Genomic DNA, 22,467 nt, shown 5'->3' on the forward strand with positions numbered 1-22,467 from the left:
CACACTTCCTCTGTGTCGGTCTGTTCACTGTGTATTGATGTAAATACATGTGATGAACTAAAGTAATAAGTTTAAGCATGTTGTTTTAGAACAGCAGAACAACCTGAACCTGTTCTGCTGAGACAACACCAGTCAATCCTTTAACAGCTGTTGGGTAAAACATCCAGTAGGCCTACAAGGTGCTGTCAGTCAGCATGAGTCTGGGTCTGGTTATAAGAAGATTGAGTGCAAAGATTTTACTGAATTATTCTATAATGATTAAATTATCAGAGGCCATGGTTGTACTGCTGTTAAAAAAAAAAAAAAAAAAAAAGATGGATGCAATTTTTCATTTTCCCGCTAAAGGGGAGTGAAGCGCCACATCAGCCCGCTACTCCATCTCCAGCTCAACACAACTGTGAAGGCTGTGTTGCGTTCAATGTCGCCAGTAATATTGGATTTGTCAGAGGTTCAACCAAAGCAAACGTTATAAAAGTACAACGACTTTTTTTTTTACAGTCTATGCTCTAAACGCTTGCGTTATCACTACAGCTATGTTGTCCCAGAGCCGGGTTGTCCTTAATGTCTCTTGTTAATGGTGTTTTATCTAGAAGGCTATGCTGGCGTTTTTCCCTCGTGTTGGTTTCTATCCTTAATTTTATGTCTTGCTGCTTGTATTAGAGTAGGCTACCAAACAAAATGTCGTTGCAAAAAATGAATGCAATGGCAGTAAGAGTCCTTACAGCAGCTATGTTGGAGTATCTTTGCCTATGAGATCCGAGTAGAGCTCTAACGTCCGGGTGTAAAAAAGCAGCACGTGAAGGCAGCACGGTTAGAGGAAGGGGCTGGTGAGACAGACAACACGGAGCGGCTGTGTCCACTGTCTGCCACAACAACGGGACTGCGAGAGCACAGCCCCGACTATCTGTCCTCTCTCCTGCCGTGCCTGAGGCGGGGTGTAACCTGGGTGTAACGGACTGCTTCAACACTTGGACACCGCCGAGCGCACACCCAGCAGCGGCGCTGGGAGCCACAGAGCCGGCGGAGTGGGAGGTTTGAGGACAAGGAAGCGGCGGATCAGACTGATGCCGAATTTAACGAGGGGGTCGTGAAGAGGAGAGACCAGACCAGGCCTAGCCTCACACTGGGTTTGTACAGCCCCGAGATGTAACGTTATAAGTCGACTTGAATTAATTTTTGAATTAGAATTTCCCACAGCAGTGAAACCACAAAGCTAGTGTTACACCGCTGCTCTAACTTTCACTGGCTGTCGGCTCCAGCCTCTGAGTGTGTGTCGTGTAGGTGTAGCTACAGGCTGAAGACATGATGGTTAACGTTACAGTGGGCTGTAAGTCAGCACTGACCATACATTGACACAGTGTTAAGACTCTCTCCGTGTAGGTCACCTGTGTTTGTTGCCATGGTGACCTCAGGTGTGTCAGGCCTGAACTCAGCATCAGCTCCGTGTTTGACTGGATTTCTACAGCTCTGAATGAACCGTGTGTGGTTTATAATGAACCTCAGCTTGACTGCTTCATTCACTCTGGAGTCTGGATGGTTTGTTTAGTTCCACTGACTTGGATGTGTTGGAGGCTGACTGCGTCTGTCTAGTCTAGCCAAACGTCTCTGGTCTAGCTCATAGACTGTAAAAATAGGTCTAGCTTCACTTTTAAACTACGGTAGCCTAACTTTTCTAACTTCTGTTCTGCCACATGCATAGCAAGAATGGACCAACAATTTCCTCTTCCGGTCCCACACAGAACTGTAACGTTAATGACTCAAGTATATAACATATAAAAACAGTAGGAAAATGCGCATCGTATTAGGATTTTTCATGTAAAAATATATTACGACTATATAGGATAACAATATACGAAATTAATATAGGCCCACATAAAAATTCGAAACGATATGTTTTTCTTTCTAACTTCCACATTAATTATGTGACGTATGTTTATATTGTATGACTCAAAGACCATAGTAATTGTATTATAGCCTATAATGTATTGATGGATTATTGGATAAATCTGCATTTACATTTGAACATACAATGAATTGAACAAGCTAAAAGACCAACCATCCACAACTTACCACTGATTCTCACTGCCTCCTGTCATCATAAACTGGATATATCATTGGATTTTGAACTGTTGCTCAATTAGTTGGTGTATCTTCTCCCTGCTCCTTTCCAACCAGGGAACAAGAAAGTATTGTTTTTGGTAGGTTAAAGCAGAAGTAAGCGGAATGTTTGTGTTAATATAAGTCTTAAATAGTTCTATCTTCCGACAGCAATCACTTCTATAGAGTGTTTGGTCTGAAACACGGGTCTGTCAGTCACTCTGCTCTGCTGTAAGCCAAGGAGAAAACTTTCCTTGTATCCTACAACCTTTATCCAATGAGGAGAGAGAACGGCATAAAGGGGCGGTCCTCTCTGTGTGTGCAGCCAATGGATGTGCGTGAATGTGGTGACGTAGGGACGAGGGCGGGGACTGCTAACTCCATCGGTTGACAAGAAGTTAGCCAAAACGACTGGATCGCTTACTTCTGCTTTAATTAGGAAAAGTCATGAAATTACCTTGGTTGGAACAAAGAAAGAAAGATTATTATTACTTTTTTTTTTAATTTTTTTTTTAAGGTGATAGATGAGGAGAATAACTGTAAATTGACTAATATTGTAGACAATATGACTTACTGCTGCTGTTTATGGAGCCAGTGTGGGTTCACACAGTGAGTGATAGTGTTGACTGCTTCTTCTCTGTGCCGTGAACTGCAGCCATCACCGTGCTGCTGAAACACACGACCAGTCTGTGAAGGTCAGAAAGAAACCAGTGGATCCTATTCATCATCAGTTATTATCACTTCACCCTGGGGCTCACCACCTTCTCTAGACCATCACCATGGAAACCAGGCACACCACTATAATGGAGGATAGGACAAGAGGCTCACCCACCTCGCCCCAAAAACGATGCAACATTATTTATTGTGCATCTCTCAACAATGTTTGTGCCTTCATGAATGAATTTGTGATTTCTCAGTTTGTTTGGTTTTCAATCACGTTTAATCTACATCAGACATGACATGAGCATGCTTCATCTTCTGTTCTGATAGCTATAGGCTATAACAAAGCGGCCTTCACCTCGTTTGACTTCTGCTGCATGTCAAACTGAAACTACCTGCATGGAGAGATACCACTGAAAACAGAAGATCTGACAGTCAGACTGCCGGGACAAAACCAGCATCATAGAGTAAATGCTCCGTATCCACAGCTGTGTTTTCACTCTGTCCAATCTTTAGTGTCATTCTGGTTTGTTTGATGACATTTATTCACTTTGTGCTGAAATCCAAAAGCAGTATAGTTTCCTCTTTGTTGCAGAGGGTGTGTCTGGGAGCTGAATAATAGGAGATGTAAAAGGGGGAAGCAGAACAAAACACACAGCAGCCTCCTTTGTTAAATACAAGTGCGGTCAGCTGAAGGCAGCAGGCTCAGTGCACACTGAGGGCACAGCTCAAACCATCCCAGTCTGTTCTTGACACACACTCAGCAGTCATGTGTGACCTGTGAGTGTTTCTTACTCTCACTTTTTAGCCGTTACCACTGTAACGAGTCGGTACTAGGGATGGTACCATTATCACGATTATTATGCATTTATCAATTTCACAACACTATTAATGTCTAAAATCAAATGGTCATATTTTAATATATACTCAAAATATTTTGTGTAGTAATGTAATTATATTTTGACTAATTATTAATCCCCAAGGGGAAGTGTTTAAAATATTCAAGTCATTAATTGTCATCTATACCAAATGTCGCGCCTCCTTCCACGAGTTTACACGAGTTGCCCCACAAGTTTACCTGAGTAAGGAAAACAAATTTGATTGGTCGTTATCGAGCGGGCGGGATATTCAGTGTTTGGGGCGACAGTGTGTGTGGACGGAGGAGAGTTTGTGTCGGTGGTGGTGGACGAGTCTCCTCGTTTTTCTCAGACGTTTGATCCAATATCAGTGACTGATTAATTGTGAGCAACGTGACGCATAATTCGTGCACCTGCATTATCCAATGCGAAAAAAACTACCCCACTTTCACCCCGGATTTACTCGAAAATAGAATTTTGCACAAAGTTTGGGCTACATCCTCTGATAGATGAGTTATTGCACTAATTTTAAGACCCACAGTGGGCTCAAAATCAAATTTATTTTCTGAATACCTTTAAGTTAATTTTAATATACTGTATATATTTTTTAATTACAAATGTCTTGTAACGTTCCATTATTATCTCATAGCGTGGTGAATGTGCAGGTCACAACTTGTCCACCAGAGCATTGTGGAGTTGTTGGATTGTGTATTTGATGAGTTTGATGAGGGAAACCAAGAAATCCCATGAGCCTCCGTAGCGTAGCTCTGAGCAGCTTGCGGCTCTGCTCCGCCGTTCTAAAAATTGCTTGCACCGACAATTAAAGGTAACGAACCCACTCCTAACTAAGACTATAGAGATTATGGCAATGGGCCAATTTGCCAAAAATTTTGAACTATCCCTTTAAATAAACAATTCTATGTTACGTTAGGTAAGTGGACCAGTATCTGAGCATTTACCTTTACTTTGGCGCACATCTGCAGATATGGTTCTGATATAATCTTTTTTGGAAAGTGACAGTATGGAATCTTTACGATTAATTAAATGTGGCGTTTAACACTGCGATTAATTGTGAAAACAAGACATCCCTAGTCGGTACTAACAAGATTGACACCTGTTGATAGAGTCCATAAAGTTGTTTTTGAATGAAACCCCTGTAAGCAGCAGCAGAGGAACGTGATCTGTCCGTAGGAAGTGCTGGGAGCTTCACTGACCCAGCGGACAGATGATGCTCTGAGTGGCTGGTGAGCACAGGCAGGTCTGAACATGCAGTCTTAATGAGATCAGTCAGGTGAGGACTGGAGTGTATCATTACACCTCCTGGACCCACAGCCTGCATGCTTATCATGCCCCGCTGCCTAGTGATCCCACAACACAAGGTGGCCTACAGACCTTCCCCCTCACTACACAAATGAAAATGTGCATTTGGCGCTCACAGTGTAAAGAAGAGTCTGCATTATTGATATTTACTTTTTCTGTTTTGTTGTGAGGCCCATTGGAGTTGGAGCTTTAAACCTGTTCATGTTTGTGTATCAGCAGTTGATCAGATGTGAAGGGGCATTGCTTGTGGTAATCAATGTGAGAATCAGCAGCAGCTCCTCTTCATATATTCATATTACAGCCTGACTGACACTGGAGTTATGAGGCCAACACTGATATCTATGTTTTCTTAGCAAAATATATTTCATTTTGGGGTTGTTTGTTTGTTTGTTGTTGTTGTTTTTTGCCTGTTTTTGCAAAGACAGTCTATCTGTCTTAAAGGGATAGTTCAAAATTTTTTGCCACAATCCCCTATAGTTTTAGGAGTACTCTGTGTGGTAACGTTGTGTTATTATCTCATAGCGTGGTGAATGTGCAGGTCACAACTTGTCCACCAGAGCGTTTTGGAGTTGTTGGATTGTGTATTTGATGAGTTTGATGAGGGAAACCAAGAAGTTCCATGAGCCTCTGTAGTGTAGCTCTGAGCAGCTCACAGCTCTGCTCCGCTGTTCTTAAAATAGCTTGCACCGACAATTAAACAACAATACCTACTACTAAAACTATAGGGATTATGGCAATGGGCCAATTTGCCAAAATGTTGAACTATCCCTTTAAAGTGTCTTGATACAGGTGCATATTGTAGAGTGAAACTCAGCTCCAGAGTGCTCTCTGGTGGGGGCTGGTTTATTACTCTAATCAGCTTAAACCCATTAAAAGACTGATCTCAGGTTCATCATATAGAAACAAACTCCACACTCAGCACTCTGAGGGAATGGTCATGTGGCTCTGCGACTGCGTCCTCTGTAGAGGTTATGGGTCATTGGCAGGGGGACCACCTGGGCCAGGTTCAGAGTGTGATTATGTTAAATTGTTTATCATCAATAGATAACTCTTATATCTTTTTTTTTCAATAAATGTTCAATCTGTAAAAGGGCAGGCCTGCTTGTTAAAGAACGTTATATCATGAAACAATTAGATGTCAGATGTCGTGTTTTCATATTATTGTGCTGCCCCCAGGTGGCTTTAATGCTACAGTCATTACATCAGAATTTCTTCATTGGTAGAATATAAGAAGGTTTTAAAAATGGTTTTTGAAGTAGAAAGCACTGAATAAAAAGAGCAGAAAGTATTTTTTTCCTTAATTCCAGAGAGAGAGAGAGAGATAGAGAGACTAAGATGATATGGAGCAAAGGCCCATGGATTATGCCTTTATACTTAAATTTAGGTGCATTGAGCTCATAAGGCCTCCTTAGAAACGTCCAGAGTGTCTGTCATTGTCTTGCTTAAAGGGATAGTTCAACATTTTGGCAAATTGGCCCATTGCCATAATCGCTATAGTCATAGCAGTAGGTTCGTTACCTTTATTTGTCGGTGTAAGCTATTTTTAGAACGGAGGAGCGGAGCGGCAGGCTGTTCAGAGCTACACTATGGAGGCTAATGGAATTTCTTGGTTTCCCTCATCAAACTCATCAAATACAAAATCCCAAAACTCCAAAACGCTTTCGTGGACAAGTTGTGACCTGCACAATCACCACGCTATGAGATAATAATGGAACGTTACGAAACGGAGCCGTTTTCGAGGTAAATACAGAGTCTGCTTGCTGAAAAGCTGTCCCTGAACGCAACGCGCATCAGCGGTTTTGCATGAATTTACCTCTAAAACAGCTCTGTCTCGTAACGTTCTATTATTATCTCATAGCGTGGTGATTGTGCAGCTCACAACTTGTCCACGAAAGCGTTTTGGAGTTTTGGGATTTTGTATTTGATGAGTTTGATGAGGGAAACCAAGAAATTCCATTAGCCTCCATAGTGTAGCTCTGAACAGCCTACCGCTCCGCTCCTCCGTTCTAAAAATAGCTTACACCGACAAATAAAGGTAACGAACCTACTGCTATGACTATAGGGATTATGGCAATGGGCCAATTTGCCAAAATGTTGAACTATCCCTTTAATGTCTTTTTGTCCTCTCCTCCTCCCTCTGTGTCATTCCAGGGCTCCTGTGCACCTTAACTCAGCAACATGAAGTTTGTAGCTGAGGAGACTCTGAGCAGGAAACTCACAGCTCCTCAAAGGTACAGAAATAAAACCAAAAGAGCAAATACATTTTCAGAACATAAACCAAGACATGTGAACACTGAAAGCTGTTCTATTCCTCTAGTTGACAGGTCCCTCCTACATTTCCTACGACCCATGGAGGCCAAGGGATGCAGCCCGCGATGGAAGGCAAGGCAAGGCAAGGCAATTTTATTTGTATAGCCCGTTTTTACAAACAGTTTGTCTCAAAGGGCTTTACATGGCATCGTAACAACATCCTCTGTCCTTAGACCCTCACATCGACTGAGGAAAAACTCCATGGAAACCCTTTTAACAGGGAAAAACAGGAGAAACCTCAGGGTGAGCAACAGAGGAGGGATCCCTCACCCAGGACGGACAGACGTGCAATAGATGTTGTTACAGACAGTAGACAGGAAGATGCATCTCCCAGAGTTTAAGCACAGCAGAAGATGCTTGGATTTGACGACAAAAGGCGACGAACAGAGTAAGGCGGAGAGAGAGAAAGACAGAGGAGGAGCACAGAAAAGTGTGTCCCTGCTGCCCACCTCCAGGTATCTGACGGACAGACAGTACGTGATGAGGAAGCCTCTCTTCTCCACTGAACAGCACACGTCCATCCTAAAGAAGACACAGTCACAGGAGCACACACGGACGGTGAGGGGGACAGAGATCATTTTATACTTTATTATGCAAATGTGGAAGTGTTTTTACCTGTGGATGTTAAAGGGATAGTTCACCCAAAATTCAAATTTCACTCATTATCTACTCACCCTCATGTCGACTAAGAGCTGTGAGAATTTTCAGAGTCCTCCGTCCCTTCTCTGAGTTACGTGGGGGTCCGCACAGCAGTATTTGTCCATATAATGGTTGTCAATGGATACCAACTTTCTTCGTCCAAAAATACACACCAAAAAACATCCAAATACCTCCATACTGCTCGTCTGTAATGCCCCTCTTGTATTGAAGCTCCGACATGAGAAATTGTTCCGCCGGTCACAGGAAGAGCAGTGAACTGAGACACTGGGAGCTTCCGCTACAAACAAGCTTAAAATATAGACGTATTTAATTTTTTTCGTAACAATTTCTCATGTTGGGGCTTCAATACAAGAGGGACATTACAGACGAGCAGTATGGAGGTATTTGGATGTTTTTTGGTGTGTCTTCTTGGACAAAGAAAGTTGGTATCCATTCACAACCATTATATGGACAAATACTGCTGCTGAGACCCCCCCGTAACTCAGAGAAGGGACGGAGGACTCTGAAAATTCTCACATCTCTTAGTTGACATGAGGGTGAGTAGATAATGAGTGAAATTTGAATTTTGGGTGAACTATCCCTTTAAATCACATTTCTATAAAATCAAATCAATCTGACCTGAAAATATTTCTTAATATCTCAAACTCCAGTCAGGTCTGAACTCAGTGTTGATGTATTGATTAACTGATAACGTATTACATGTACCACTTGACATTTATAATTTATATTTACTGTTTATAATATATAGGAGGAAAATTCCAAAATGTGGGAAAGGTGTAGATGTCACTGTCAGTCATTATACTGAGTTATGCTACAATGATAAAACAGGCTGTTAGATTTGCCAGTAAATGATGATTTTGAAGAGAAAAGCATTTAAAGTCAGTTAGAAAGTAAATAACTGATGAGAAGTGAGGACACAGTGACTTCTCTCCCTCTATGGAACACACATACACACACAATATCATAAGCATTGCAGCTCTATCAGCAAATAACTGGATTTTTGACTTACATACTTTTATAGAGCCACCAAATAGGTTTGATACTACAGGTCCATCGCAATATATTAATAAAATCATGGAAAAGTTCATTTATTTCAGTCGTTCAATTCAAATAGTGAAACTCATACTGTATATGAAAAAGATTTATTACACACAGACTGAAATATTTCTGTCCCTATTTCTTTTAATTATAATGATTATGTCCAGATTATGTAAAACCAAAAATCTCAAATAACATAATCTATTGAAAAAGTTTACTATTGTAACCTAATGATGTCACACTCTAATCAGCTCATTAAAGGGATAGTTCACCCAAAATTCAAATTTCACTCATTATCTAATCACCCTCATGTGGACTAAGGGCTGGGAGAAGTTTCAGAGTCCTCCGTGGCTTCTCTGAGTTACAGCGGGGCTCCGTGCAGCACTGCATGTCCATATGACGGTTGCGAACGGAGCTCACTTTTCTTCGTCCAAAAAGACACACCAAAAAACATCCAAATACCTCCATAGTGCTCGTCTGTAATGTCCCTCTTGTATTGAAGCCCCAACATGAGAAATTGTACCGAAAAAAATTAAATAAGTCTATGTTTTAAGCTTGTTTGTAGCGGAAGCTCCCAGCACTGCTCTTCCTGGTCCGCCCAAATCTTGCGCGATTTGCACAGACACCCAGTTCACGGCTCTGGAAATCGCGGGAGATTCCAACAGAGCAACACTGGGAGCTTCTGCTACAAACAAGCTTAAAACATAGACTTATTACATTTTTTTCAGAACAATTTCTCATGTTGGGGCTTCAATACAAGAGGGACATTACAGACGAGCTGTATGGAGGTATTTGGATGTTTTTTGGTGTGTCTTTTTGGACGAAGAAAAGTGAGCTCCATTTGCAACCATCATATGGACATGCAGTGCTGCATGGAGCCCCGCTGTAACTCAGAGAAGGCATGGAGGACTTCTCCCAACCCTTAGTCCACATGAGGGTGAGTAGATAATGAGTGAAATTTGAATTTTGGGTGATCTATCCCTTTAACTCCTGCAAAGGTTTCCTGAGCCTGGCTCAATAGCTCCACTGTCATGGAGAAGACTGCTGACCTCCATCATATTCAATTTATTGAGAATCATCTGTATATTATAGATAAAAATATACTAGTATAGATGAAAAAAATGTATTGGGAAGGAGAAAAGTCTCTATCAGCACTGATATCTGTTAGCCAGGCTAGCGCCGCCTACTGGTTCCGGCAAATTTCATTTGCCTCAACAATGTAGTCAGGACACTAGCAATGCGTTTCGGTTTGCTCCGTCCGCCAGAGCGGACGGACCAATCAGCGAACAGACGGGTAAGTGAAGGCGATGACGTTGAACTCAAGCGCTCAAGATTAACCTATGAGCTTAACCGGTGTATAGCACACGTGACCACCAAGCAGCAGCGATTAGTTGAAGCAAATGTAAGCAACCGCCTCCCGGAAGCAAACGAATCCCTATGGCTCGTGTTCAGACGCTATATGAAATGTAATGAAGTAAGCGGCTGATGCATCAGGCTAGATATCTGTGGCTGTAGCCCCTAGAATAATATTAATGACACCAGCAGGAAGCTTTTATGACACCAGACAGGTCAAACCAAGTGTTTCATTCTGCTGCTTTTCTGCCTTGTAGGAGAAGCACCCAGGTCTCAGCAGAAGAAACCAAACTAATATGAACTCATGGAGCAGACGGAGGGAGGAGCTGAGCCCGCAGAGCCTCAGCCGCTCGCTCAGAGACCTCTCTCCTCCCTCGGCCTGCAGCGAGGACCTGGGCTCGGCCCTGGGTGTCTCAGAGCTCAGGGGGAGGCCGGACCACGTAGAACCCACCGTAGGATCCTCTTTGTATGCCGGTAGATCCACTCAGCGAAGCCTCTTCAGCTCCATCCTGGAGGTCCAGAGACTAAACCCTCCTCAGAGACCGCGACTGACCTCCACCGTCCTGAACCCCACCTACACCCCTCGCTCAGGCCGCTCACAGCCGGGCCGGACGGAGGACAACACACCGTCCTCGTCCGGAAAACACCCCAAAGGTGACTCCATGTCGCCCTATCAGGCAAAGTACTGGGCCTGCGCCATCCCTAAAACCTCACCTCCATCTCCAGACCGGCGCTCTGCACGCTGGGACCCCAACAGGGAGTACCAGGCCCTGCTGGACTACACCTACCCTCTGAGGCCGGGAGAGGCCGGCAGCGAGTGGGACGGCTCCGAGCTGCAGGAAGACTCTCTCCGGCAGACACACCTGCAGGACTCGGGGATCGAACTGGACCACCTCTGCAGCTCCACCAGCCTGTCCCTGTTGGACCTGTCCCTGAACGGCACGGGGCAGACCAGAGAGAGAAGTCCCGCCGGCGCTGGAGATAGGTCCCCCGACCCGCCGGGGTTCAGCGGATCCTGGGACGGGACCCGGCTCTCCCTACCGGACCCTGTGGGCTTGGACTGCAGTCTGGACAGAGGTGGAGCGGATCATTACCAGGGTGGTGATGAGGACCTTCATCGGCACGGCGCTCCGTCCTCCACCTGTCTGTTCCCTCAGCCCAGGAGCGTGTGTGTGGAGGTGGACGAGGAGTTCCGGCGTCTTCCAGAGCAGCTGGAGGAGCTGCAGCAGCTGTCCAGACAGGTCAGCACACCTCACTAGGTTGAATTAGGGATCAACAGTCAATCCAGATATCATCAAGAATGACGTGTAGAAGTGTAACTTCCAAATCACAGTTTTTTGGTGTAGTAAAATGTAAAGAAATGGTAAAATGTGACTTTGTAGAATAGTCTGGAGCAAGAGATAAAACAAAGTACAAACATAAATATATTTAAAAAGAGGTAGAAAAAATATAATATAATATATTGTGTGGATATTTAAAAGAATAGTTCACCCAAAATTGAAATTTCACTCATTATCTACTAGTTTCAGAGTCCTCCGTGGCTTCTCTGAGTTACAGGGGGTCTCGGCGTAGCAGTGCATGTCCATATAACGGTTGCAAATGGATACCAACTGTCTTCGTAACAAAAAGACACACCAAAAAACATCCAAATACCTCCATGCTGCTCGTATGTAATGTCCCTCTTGTATTGAAGCCCCGAAATGCAAACAAGCTTGAAGTATAGACTTATTTAATTTTTTTTCGGGACAATTTCGCATTTCGGGGCTTCAATACAAGACAGACATTACATATGAGCAGCATGGAGGTATTTGGATGTTTTTTGGTGTGTCTTTTTGTGAAATTTCAATTTTGAGTGAACTATCCCTTTAAGTATGTATATGATATGTTTAAGGATACTTAGGCTGTTTTATAATTTTTAAATTTTAGACACGTTTGAAATAAAATTCATTCATTCACTCATTCAGTCATTCATCACAACATAAATTAAGCGTTGAGACACCTCGGCCTACAATGAGTTCATCCAAGTGTGTCCAAGTGATTGTTTGTGCTAAATTTGAAGATGTAAAGCTATAAGAGAGTAACAGGAAAGACTCTGAAACACACTCACACAGGTTCTACAGTGGCATGCAAAAGTATGGGCACCCCTACATTTTAAATAATATATGTACATATTCATCTTTTACATTTTCGAAATTGACAGAAAAGGAAAAGGGCACTCAGCAAAGGTTTGGCTACCCTGCATAGTTAGTACCTAGTAGTAGTGTGTAAATAGTAAATACCTTGGTCAAAGTTATCTGGGAGCTCAAGTCTCCTGGGTTTCCCATTCTTTCAACAATAAATTGTTTCATGTTTAAAGCAGAAGTGAGTGATATATTTGTGTTAATATAAGTCTTAAATAGTTATATCTTCCGACAGCAATCACTTACATAGAGTGTTTGGTCTGAAACACGGGTCTCTCAGTCCCTCTGCTCTGCTCTGAGCCGAGGAGAAAACATTTATCGTATCCTACAGTTTTTATCCAATGAGGAGAGAGAACGGCATGCAGGGCTGTGTGTGCAGCCAAGGAACGCCGTGAATGTGGCGACGTAGGGACGAGGACTGTTATGGTGCGTTCAAGGAAACTCGTTTTTTTCCGACCTGTGACGTCGTACCAGTTCGATCTGGTACATAGACTGTACAAAAAGACGTACTGGTACGATTTCACGGGTCAGAAGTTACGAGTGGCCGTTATAGTGACTTTCACCGGTAAAACAGGTCGGAAAAACACGAGTGGGTTGCCTGGAACGCTACAAAGTCGTAAGTTGTGACTTGAAGCTGTAATTTATGATTTCAAAAGCCTGCCTGGAACGCAGCATTAGCGAAAACGACCGGATCACTCACTTCTGCTTTAACTTTATGTCTTTTGGAGATAATTTCATCTTCCACTTGTTTAACTGTTCACATTAACAGAAATAATGAATCCTTTGTTTTATCAGTCTCTTAACACTGTATAAAATTCACATTTAAAATGTCAGTCTTGTCAAAGATCTAGGTCTTATTTAAACAGTGTTGGCAGAGGAAACACTCAGCACAGATCAACAGACTCATCAGCAGCTCTTGGACAGAGGAGCTCTCCATCAGAGCTGGACCAGTGTCAGCTGACTGATAATATGTGCTTCCTCTGTGCAGGTGAGGGAGGTGACAGCCAAGCTGACCCGGCCGGTCACAGCCAGCTGGGAGTCTCTGGAGCCAGGAAACACCTCCGTCCTCTCCTCCATCACACTTCCTGAGAAACAGGAGGCTGACGATGAAGACAAGGAGGACGAGAGCCAAGACACAGATCGGGGAAAACACGAGACGGTCAGAGAGGAGAGCACACTTGAGACAGGTGTTTATTGTATAGACTCTTATTTGTCCAGGAGGTCTCTTGCCTCTACAGAATAACATTTACTTTGTGGCACTTAGTGAAAAATGACATCTTAAAATTTCCAAAATCTGTGTACCATCCTCCAGCAGCTGCTCACATGGACTCTGAGGCAGTGAGGAGAGTTTCTGGAGGACTGGTGGAGCCTGTTGAAGCGGGACTGAGTCGGTCCAGTCTCAGAGAGGTGGAGGCTCTGGTGGAGCAGCTGCGTGGCCTCACGCTGCCTGGCAACCAGACGGGCAACCAGCTGGACAGAGAGCAAAGTGACTCCCTGATGCAGCACATCCAGGTAGAGACATGATCTGAGTCAAAGTGCAGTACTGTTCTAAAAGACAGAGTCCAGGTGTTTAAAATGTGTAATCTGGATCCAATGTTTTGCAATCCAGGATCACGTGACGTAATCCAATTTATTTATATCCCAGATGTTGAAAGCAAAGTTGGATTGGATCAGTCTGATCTAGATACAAACTTTTCAAGATAACCAAATCCAGATAATGAGTGCTCTAATGGGTCTGCATAGCACACTGAAGGCTACTAGGTATGTGAAAAACAGGTAGAGCAGCAACATGGGGTCATTCAAAGTGGATTTATTTGAAAAGAGGAAAAAACAATACAAACACCTCCTCATTGAAAATGGGGCATGTGTATTGTTTTTTTCTTCAATATCTTTTAAACAGCCAGACCTTGTCTCTAGCAAAAAGAGAGACAGACAAACAAGGCTGAACCCCTCTTGGCCATAATAGACCCACAAAAAGATAATAAAAAATGAATATTTTTTACATGTGTTTCAAATTCAAAATTAAAATTTCAAATTTCATTTAAAGGGACAACGAGGAGTTTCTATTCGGTTATAAAAAAGTCTCACGTTAATGTGGATGAATCTCCGCTACCCACACTTGTTAATGGGCCCATTTTCGATAAATATATCGTTTTGTCTCTATCGTTATTTTGTTATTATTAGTGGTGGCGGAGATGCTGGTCGAGCCGACCAGCGCTTTTTACTTTCGGTTTCGCAACGAGTCATGAGAATAACGCCGCTGAATCGCCGTTTATGGTCGGAACTATGACGGTATGTGAACCTCTTTGAACCTCTGACTTTAATTCTTGATGAATGAAAACATGAGTCTGTCTTGCGCCGGTCAAAAGAATTTTACGGTGCGCGGAGGCTCATAAATGTAGTGTGAAAACGCTTCGCTTTTCCAAAACTCCTCGTTGTCCCTTTAAAAGCCTAGTAGTTGGGGAGAAACATTAGAATTCTTAATCTGTTGAATGACCAAAAGTTAATTTTATTTGAGTTATCACTAGCCTAGAAATCTAGCTGCACCCTAGCGGCAGCAAATCTCTTTGCTCCGTAGGTGGGTCTAGAAACGAGCCATAGGAACTTTTTGTCTCGAACACCGTTTGTGTTCACCAATCACAGCGCTCTATCTGGCTTGTCAGGCTAACACCACCCTGCTCTTTGCTCTGATTGGTCGTAGCGCTACCCTATTGGTGCAGAGGCAGTTTGAAAGACAGCCTTCATCCCGCCCCCTGGATTGAGCAGAGGTCTACCGGTCGTTGCCAGACTAGACATTTTAGTGATATAGTCTGGCTTGTCAGGCTAAGTTATCACTGTAATGGTTTAAAAATCAGGTGCAAAATATAAAACAATAAATGTGTATAATACTACATTATAAATGATGCGAAGCCTGCGGAGCTAGTTCAGGCAGACAACTCAAGCCGCTGCTATTTGCTGCTCTGCTGCTGCTTCTGCTGCTGCTACTTCTGCCCATGAGGTTTTGCAAACCCACCTCCTCCCCAGCATCCACCTGGGGGCTCTGGTCTCTATGATCCCTTGCGGGGGTCTGCTTCATTCCCTGTAATGTCTGGCAAACCAGATCAACCAGGGAAGGAATAACTGAGACAGAGCCTGACGCCAAACCTGCTGCAGCCATGCTCACGGATGCCTATGCTGTGTTTCAGCTTGCTATGCTTATACTCAATGAATTATTTGTTCTCATTTCAGAGTTGTCTGACTGAAATGTTGTTTATTTAATCAGTTTGAATTTAATTTAAATTACATTTTGCTTCTGAAATCGACCCTGAATCCACCCCACTGCTGGGATAAGAATATTTTTTAGATCAAAGTTATCCTGATTCTACTAAAAAAAATTGAACACAAATTGAGGGTTTCATCCAGATTAGAATCAAAACTGGGTTACATGATCTAATCCGACCTCAGAATCCGTTTTTAGTTCTGAACAACCCGTTTTCAAGATTCGATCCAATCCGATCAGCTCACCTTTGAACAACTGGGCTCTGGATACGATGCCATACAATAATGATATCTGCAGGATTTCATCTTGAGTGTACGTTGTGTGTGTGTGAGCAGCAGATGTTGTGGATGTTGCAGGTGTTCTGTTCACATCTGGAGCAGCTGATCCAGCAGCTGTACACGGTGTCAGAGAAGATGGAGATCCTGGCTGCACCCAGCGCAGACATCGACAGTGTGAAGTGGTCTCTGGCTGAGTATCAGGTAGGAGCTGAGTCTCAACACCAAAACCCTCCACACAGCTTCTGTTGCTACTGTACACCCTCACATCTGGGATGGAGCTTTCACATCTTATCACAACTTCCTTGTAATTCAAACGTGGCAAAAGCCAGGACACTGAAGCCTCTGAGAATCAGTGTGTGGAGAAGTTTTTGGTTCTTCACTGTAGACGACGGAAGTTGAGGCTATTTGTGGTTTCACTTCACAACCACAGCTAATCTGAGCAGTCACCTGCTGCAGCACAGGTGATCTGAGGTCATACTCACTTCTTCTTTATGAAGGGGGAATGTCAGTTTTTTCCTGTCTGAAAGCAGTGACTAGGCTGACTGTGCTGCAGTGCTGTCATTTATGTTTACAGTATATAATTAACTGACCATTCCATCCAAATGGAAGTGTAACATGCTGCTCAGCTTGACCACTAACTGGTTTTCTCCAGTGTTTCCTCTTCTACATGAGATCAGATGTTAAGCTCTGAAGCTTCTATCCTTATCATTTAGAGAACTAGACCAATTGCAAATGTTGACCTGTTGTTTATAATCCACTTGACGTCCAGGTCAAGTTGGAAAAAGAACAAATTTTTATTCTACAAAGTGATCCACAGAATTGGCTTTTTCTTAATGAAAAACTAAAACAGAACACAGGGTTCCTACACAAGTATGGAAACGTATGGAATTTGATTTTATGCATTTCCAGGTCTGTAAAAGTATGGAAAATGGAAACTATTGTATGGAAATATATTTATTTTATTTATCTTATCTTGGTTTGGTCTTATCTGAAGTTATTTAGGTTAATTATTTTATATGCACAATTGTATCTAGCTACAATCTCCTGGAAATTATTTGGTTGCATAACGGATACACATTCTGAATAATGAAAACAAATGATAAATTGCATGCTTTTTTTTATATCATGCACGTCTATTTACTTAAATATCACAAATTATTAGATTTTTTTTTACTGAGAAGACTGGAAATTAGGGTCTAGAAAAAGTATGGAATTTGGAAATATGGAAATTTCAAATGTATAGGAACCCTGAGGACAGGACACGGTAAGAAAACCGTGTTTCTCCACTAGGGCTATTGGTATCAATTAAAAATGTTCGATACCGGTACCAATACCGATACAATACCTTCACTTCGATACCGGTTCCTGAATGATAATTTTTTCGATACCAATTTTATAATATAATTTCTTACAAAACGAAAATGACATTACACATTACGTTACAAATCTTGTTTTATTTCTTGTTCCAACCAGCGGCTTTTTAAAGGGTCAACAGGTAGATCACCCTGGCATGTGTTACAACGAGGCTACATTGCAGTCACTTTATTTAGATGAATTTTGCAACCTGAAAATATTACTTAAAGCAGAAGTAAGTGATATATTTGTGTTAATATAAGTCTTAAATAGTTATATCTTCCGACAGCAATCACTTACATAGAGTGTTTGGTCTGAAACACGGGTCTCTCAGTCCCTCTGCTCTGCTCTGAGTCGAGGAGAAAACATTTATCGTATCCTACAGTTTTTATCCAATTAGGAGAGAGAACGGCATGCAGGGCTGTGTGTGCAGCCAAGGGACGCCGTGAATGTGGCGACGAGGACTGTTATGGTGCGTTCAAGGAAACTCGTATTTTTCCGACCGGTGAACTCGTACCAGATCGAACTGGTACGAGTTCACCGGTCGGAAGTTACGAGTGGCCGTTATAGTGACTTTCACCGGTAAAACAGGTCGGAAAAACACGAGTGGGTTGCCTGGAACGCTACAAAGTCGTAAGTTGTGACTTGAAGCTGTAATTTACGATTTCAAAAGCCTGCCTGGAACGCAGCATTAGCGAAAACGACCGGACCACTTACTTCTGCTTTAAAACCACTTTCATACATCATTTTTGTAATTCACACATGAAGGTTTGTAAATAGGTTATAATGAATTGAATATTCTAGTGTAAAGGATTTCTGATTTGTTGAGGTAGGCCTCTTAAAAAAAAAAAAAAAAAAAGCCAAAGCACCAGTCAATTTAAGCAGGTGCTTAATGGTCCAATGAAATATAATGAAAACCGGATATTTCATATTTCATATTTCTAAAAAAAGGTGCCCCGGACAGTACATAAAAAGTGTCCCACCCACTTGAGCCAGAGTGGGAGGCTGCTGCCTCTTAAAGCTATCTACCCCATTGAAAACTCAATGAAATAGCCTGTTCTAGACAGAAAAGATTAACAAGTAGCCACAATATGACAACAAAACATACTCATCAATAACAATTAGACCAATATTTAAACTTCAAATCCAAAAGTTAGAGTACAAAATGTATATTCAAACCAGCAAGCTTACTCTTCTCTCATACATATCTGGCCCCTCAATTGTTGTCTAAACTTAGAAACAATTACCAACAGCATACAAACACTAATAACAAGGACTGAAAACAGAAATAGAAGCAGAGAAAGAGTGGAAAACTAAACCAGAGAAAGAAATGAAATGGTTGATTGATTATCAGAAATGATGAACTGCAACTAATCAGTGAATTGATCAGTTCCAGACTGAAGCTGCTATATTGGCAGCTCAGTCTTCATATGTCCACAACAAAAGGATCCTGCACTGCACAGGCGTCTCTCACTGTGTGTTAGTGTCGGCTTCATAAGCTCAGACACTCGGCGTCCCTCAGCTCACTGCACAGACTGTCTCTGTCCTGTCCTCAGAGTTTCCAGAGAGCGGTGAGCAGCCACCAGCCCCTGGCGTCCTGCGTCCTGCACACCGGACATCTGCTGCTGAACTGCATCAACACCACGTCTCCACGTCAGTGTGACGCATCAACACACACACACACACACACATACACACGTCACCAAAACCAAACGCCTTCCTCTCATCTCTCTCTTTCTTCCACTGAAGCTTTTTTTTCTTCTCTGTCTGCAGTTCTAAGAGACACGCTGCAGCTGATCCAGAGTCAGTCTGGAGCTCTGCAGACCTACACCGAGCGCCTCTTCTCCTCCATCCTGTCGGCCATGGACAGCCTGACCCAGCCCAGTCTGCCCGGTCCGGTCCAGCAGGACTCCACTCTGTAAACACACCACAGGACTTTTCAGCTCACGTATTTGTACCTTTTGTTTTCTTACCTACTAAATCTACATTTTTGATACAACAATCTTAATCAAGATTCACAAAGAAAAGCACAAGTGACTTTTTTTTCTACGAGTAAAAGAACGAATGGAAAAAACTGGTTGTTGAGCAAAAAGCCCAAAGATGTTCACCATGGAAACACAGAAGACGAGTCTGGTATCTGAACTGATCACATAAAAACTCTGAGGGATCACATGTTTTGTCATAATCGTGCACTTTCTTATTCTCACTTGTGTTTTTAGATATCTAACCAACACATTCCTTGTCTCTCACCCAGTTACATGGAAGAGACTCTACAGCCAGAATCCTAGAGACACAGCAGAGACAATGAAGGACAGAGTACGACACACTCAAACCCTCTTTAAATCTGATGGGAGGCATTTAAAATTTATGAAAGAATGTTAAAAAAAAAGATAATTTCTGCGGTCTAAGAACACATTCATGAATCTGACATAGAAAAATGAGAAAATACTTATCAGTGTAAAAATCCTCTTGTGTCTGGGCTTGTCTGATGAATGGATGTCTTTCCTGTTCCATCTCTTTTTAACCTGACTAAGCAGAGTGCAGCCTGAAGCTACGGGGGCCCAGAAGGGACATCAACAGTTAGTGTGTTGGTCCGGTCTGGTCGGTTATGTAGGTATCACACACAGGAGAGGTGATGCAGCCTTTTACATGATGCATTTATTTCTCATGTCTCCCTTTAAAGGGATACTTCACCCAAAATCGATAATTGACCAATTTTCTACTCACCGTCATGCCAATGAAGGCTTTGGAGAACTTTTGGAGTTATCAAAACTCTTTAGGAGTTCCAGGGGGGGTCCGGCTGGTGACGGATTTTCATATAATGGCGGTGGATAGAGTTCACTTTTGAATCGTCCAAAACACACACTATGAAACATCCAAATACCTCCATACTGCTCGTCTGTACTGACCCAGGTGTCCTGAAGCCGCCACATGAAAAAGTTGTTCTGAAAAAATTAATTTGATCTCTGTTTTTAGCCTTGTTGTAGTAGTAACTCAGTGGCTGCGTGAGATTTGCTGCGAGATGTTCTTCCGTGTTTACATCAAACATCCAATGGTATGACGACGAACCAACATCTGGCAGCAAATCTCGCGCATGCGCACAAACATCATCAGAGCCACTGGGAGCTAACTGCTACAACAAGTCTGAAAACATAAATTTTTTCAGAACAACTTTTTCATGTGGTGGCTTCAGGACACTTGGGTCAGTACAGACGATGTTTCATAGTGTGTGTTTTGGACGATTCAAAAGTGAGCTCTATCCACCGCCACTATATGAAAATCTGTTGCCAGCCGGACCCCCCCCTGGAACTCTGAAAGTTCTCCAAACCCTTCCTTGGCATGACGGTGAGGAGAAGATTAGTGAATTATTGATTATGGGTGAAGTATCCCTTTAAAGATAGATACCTCCAGCCAACAGCTGTGGTTGAATCTCTGCTGCTCCTGTCAGAGGTGACAGGTGTGTGAGCACCTTGAAGAATGCAGCAGACACACACTCAACCTCTGCACTGGCCTCAGATCAGCTCAATAACAAACTGACCTTTGAACAGTGAAGGTTCATTTTGTGGCTGAATCATCAGTTAAAGTCTCAGAGCAAAAAGACAAAATGAATCATTTTTAATCTATTTTTACACTAGTTAATCCAGCAGTTTCTAATCAAATGAAGCAGTTATTGCATCATCATGTGATGTCAGACAGTATCACCACCAGCTCTGTGTCCAGCCTTGCACACGCTCCAGTCTGATCTGTGATCAGCTGGTAGTGTTCTGTAGGACATGGCTTTTTTTACACTATGATGTGAAGTTCAGGGTCTCACAGCCTTAAGCAGGACAGGTGGTCCAACACACACACACACACACACACACACACACACACACACACACACACACCAGCCTTAAAACACATTTGGATGTCACTCACTGTTTTGTGCTAACGAGTATGTTAATGTGTGACACTGTGGTCACTCTCTCAGGCCTGGTGTTCCTGTCATTTGGGTGAACTTATCCTGTCAGCTATACTGTCAATTAAAGTTACTGAATGGACCTGGTTGTGGTTGTAGTCTCTGTTTGTGTTGCACGTCATCCCATCACACAGAATCATCCATGTATTCATGTACTAAGTCTGTAATGTCCCTCTTGTATTGAAGCCCCGACATGAGAAATTGTTCCGCCGGTCAGTGCAAATCTCGACACAGGAAGAGCAGTGAACTGAGACACTGGGAGCTTCCGCTACAAACAAGCTTAAAATATAGACTTATTTAATCTTTTTCGGAACAATTTCTCGTGTCGGGGCTTCAATACAAGAGGGACATTACAGACGAGCAGTATGGAGGTATTTGGATGTTTTTTGGTGTGTCTTTTTGGACGAAGAAAGTTTGTGTCCATTGACAACCATTATATGGACAAATACTGCTGCGCGGACCCCCCCCCCGTAACTCAGAGAAGGAACGGAGGACTCTGAAAATTCTCACAGCTCTTAGTTGACATGAGGGTGAGTAGATAATGAGTGAAATTTTAATTTTGGGTGAACTATCACTTTAACTTGATCATATGAATCACAGAATACAGTTAACAAGCAGCTGATGATGGTTTCAGATGGAGACATGATGGAGGTAGAGGACAAGTTCACTGAAAGTCCACAAGGTTGGTTCCTGCTTTCATAACCTGATACAACAAAGTTCTTCAACCCCAGTGAGAGAAGTGTGAATCTGACTGACCTGCAGTTCCTCTGGTCAAACGTCACACTCCTCAGAGTTGGTGCTGCTGCTTTCTGACTGAACACACAACAGGTTTTTGTTTTCTGTATTGACTGACATGATAAAAGGTCTTGCCTGCTTATTTTCAACCAAAACAGGTAGTGAACACAACACTGACACACACAGATCTGTGTATCATCACCTGTCAGGCTGATGTATGAATGTGTCCAGTATTCACTGAAGAGCTCCAAGAAAACAGTGAAAAACAGGGTGAAGTGAAAACCTGTTTATCATCTCCAGCTCTGCTGTCAGTGTGTGTGTGTGTGTGTGTGTAGCTGCAGCCACTATAGAGCTGATAATGTTTAACATGTCTGCGTTATCTTGTCCACTTGTTATTTATTGTGTGCCA

At 42.7% G+C, this 22,467-nt stretch overlaps 1 protein-coding gene across 1 annotated transcript; it reads left to right on the plus strand.

The window, feature by feature from the left end:
• Positions 1–7,565: 7,565 nt before the first annotated feature.
• cep68 (centrosomal protein 68) lies at positions 7,566–20,008 on the plus strand (the record flags this gene model as incomplete). Its single annotated transcript, XM_083987919.1, has 7 exons — positions 7,566–7,802; positions 10,553–11,536; positions 13,464–13,662; positions 13,788–13,987; positions 16,091–16,213; positions 18,922–19,018; positions 19,139–20,008. The coding sequence occupies 7 exons, from the start codon at positions 7,566–7,568 to the stop codon at positions 19,285–19,287; spliced, it is 1,989 nt and encodes a 662-aa protein (XP_083844045.1). The 3' UTR covers positions 19,288–20,008.
• Between the last annotated feature and the right edge of the window lie 2,459 nt (positions 20,009–22,467).

The sequence above is a fragment of the Trachurus trachurus genome (genome assembly GCF_905171665.1).
Source record: "Trachurus trachurus genome assembly, chromosome: 15".
Classification (NCBI taxonomy): Eukaryota; Metazoa; Chordata; class Actinopteri; order Carangiformes; family Carangidae; genus Trachurus; species Trachurus trachurus.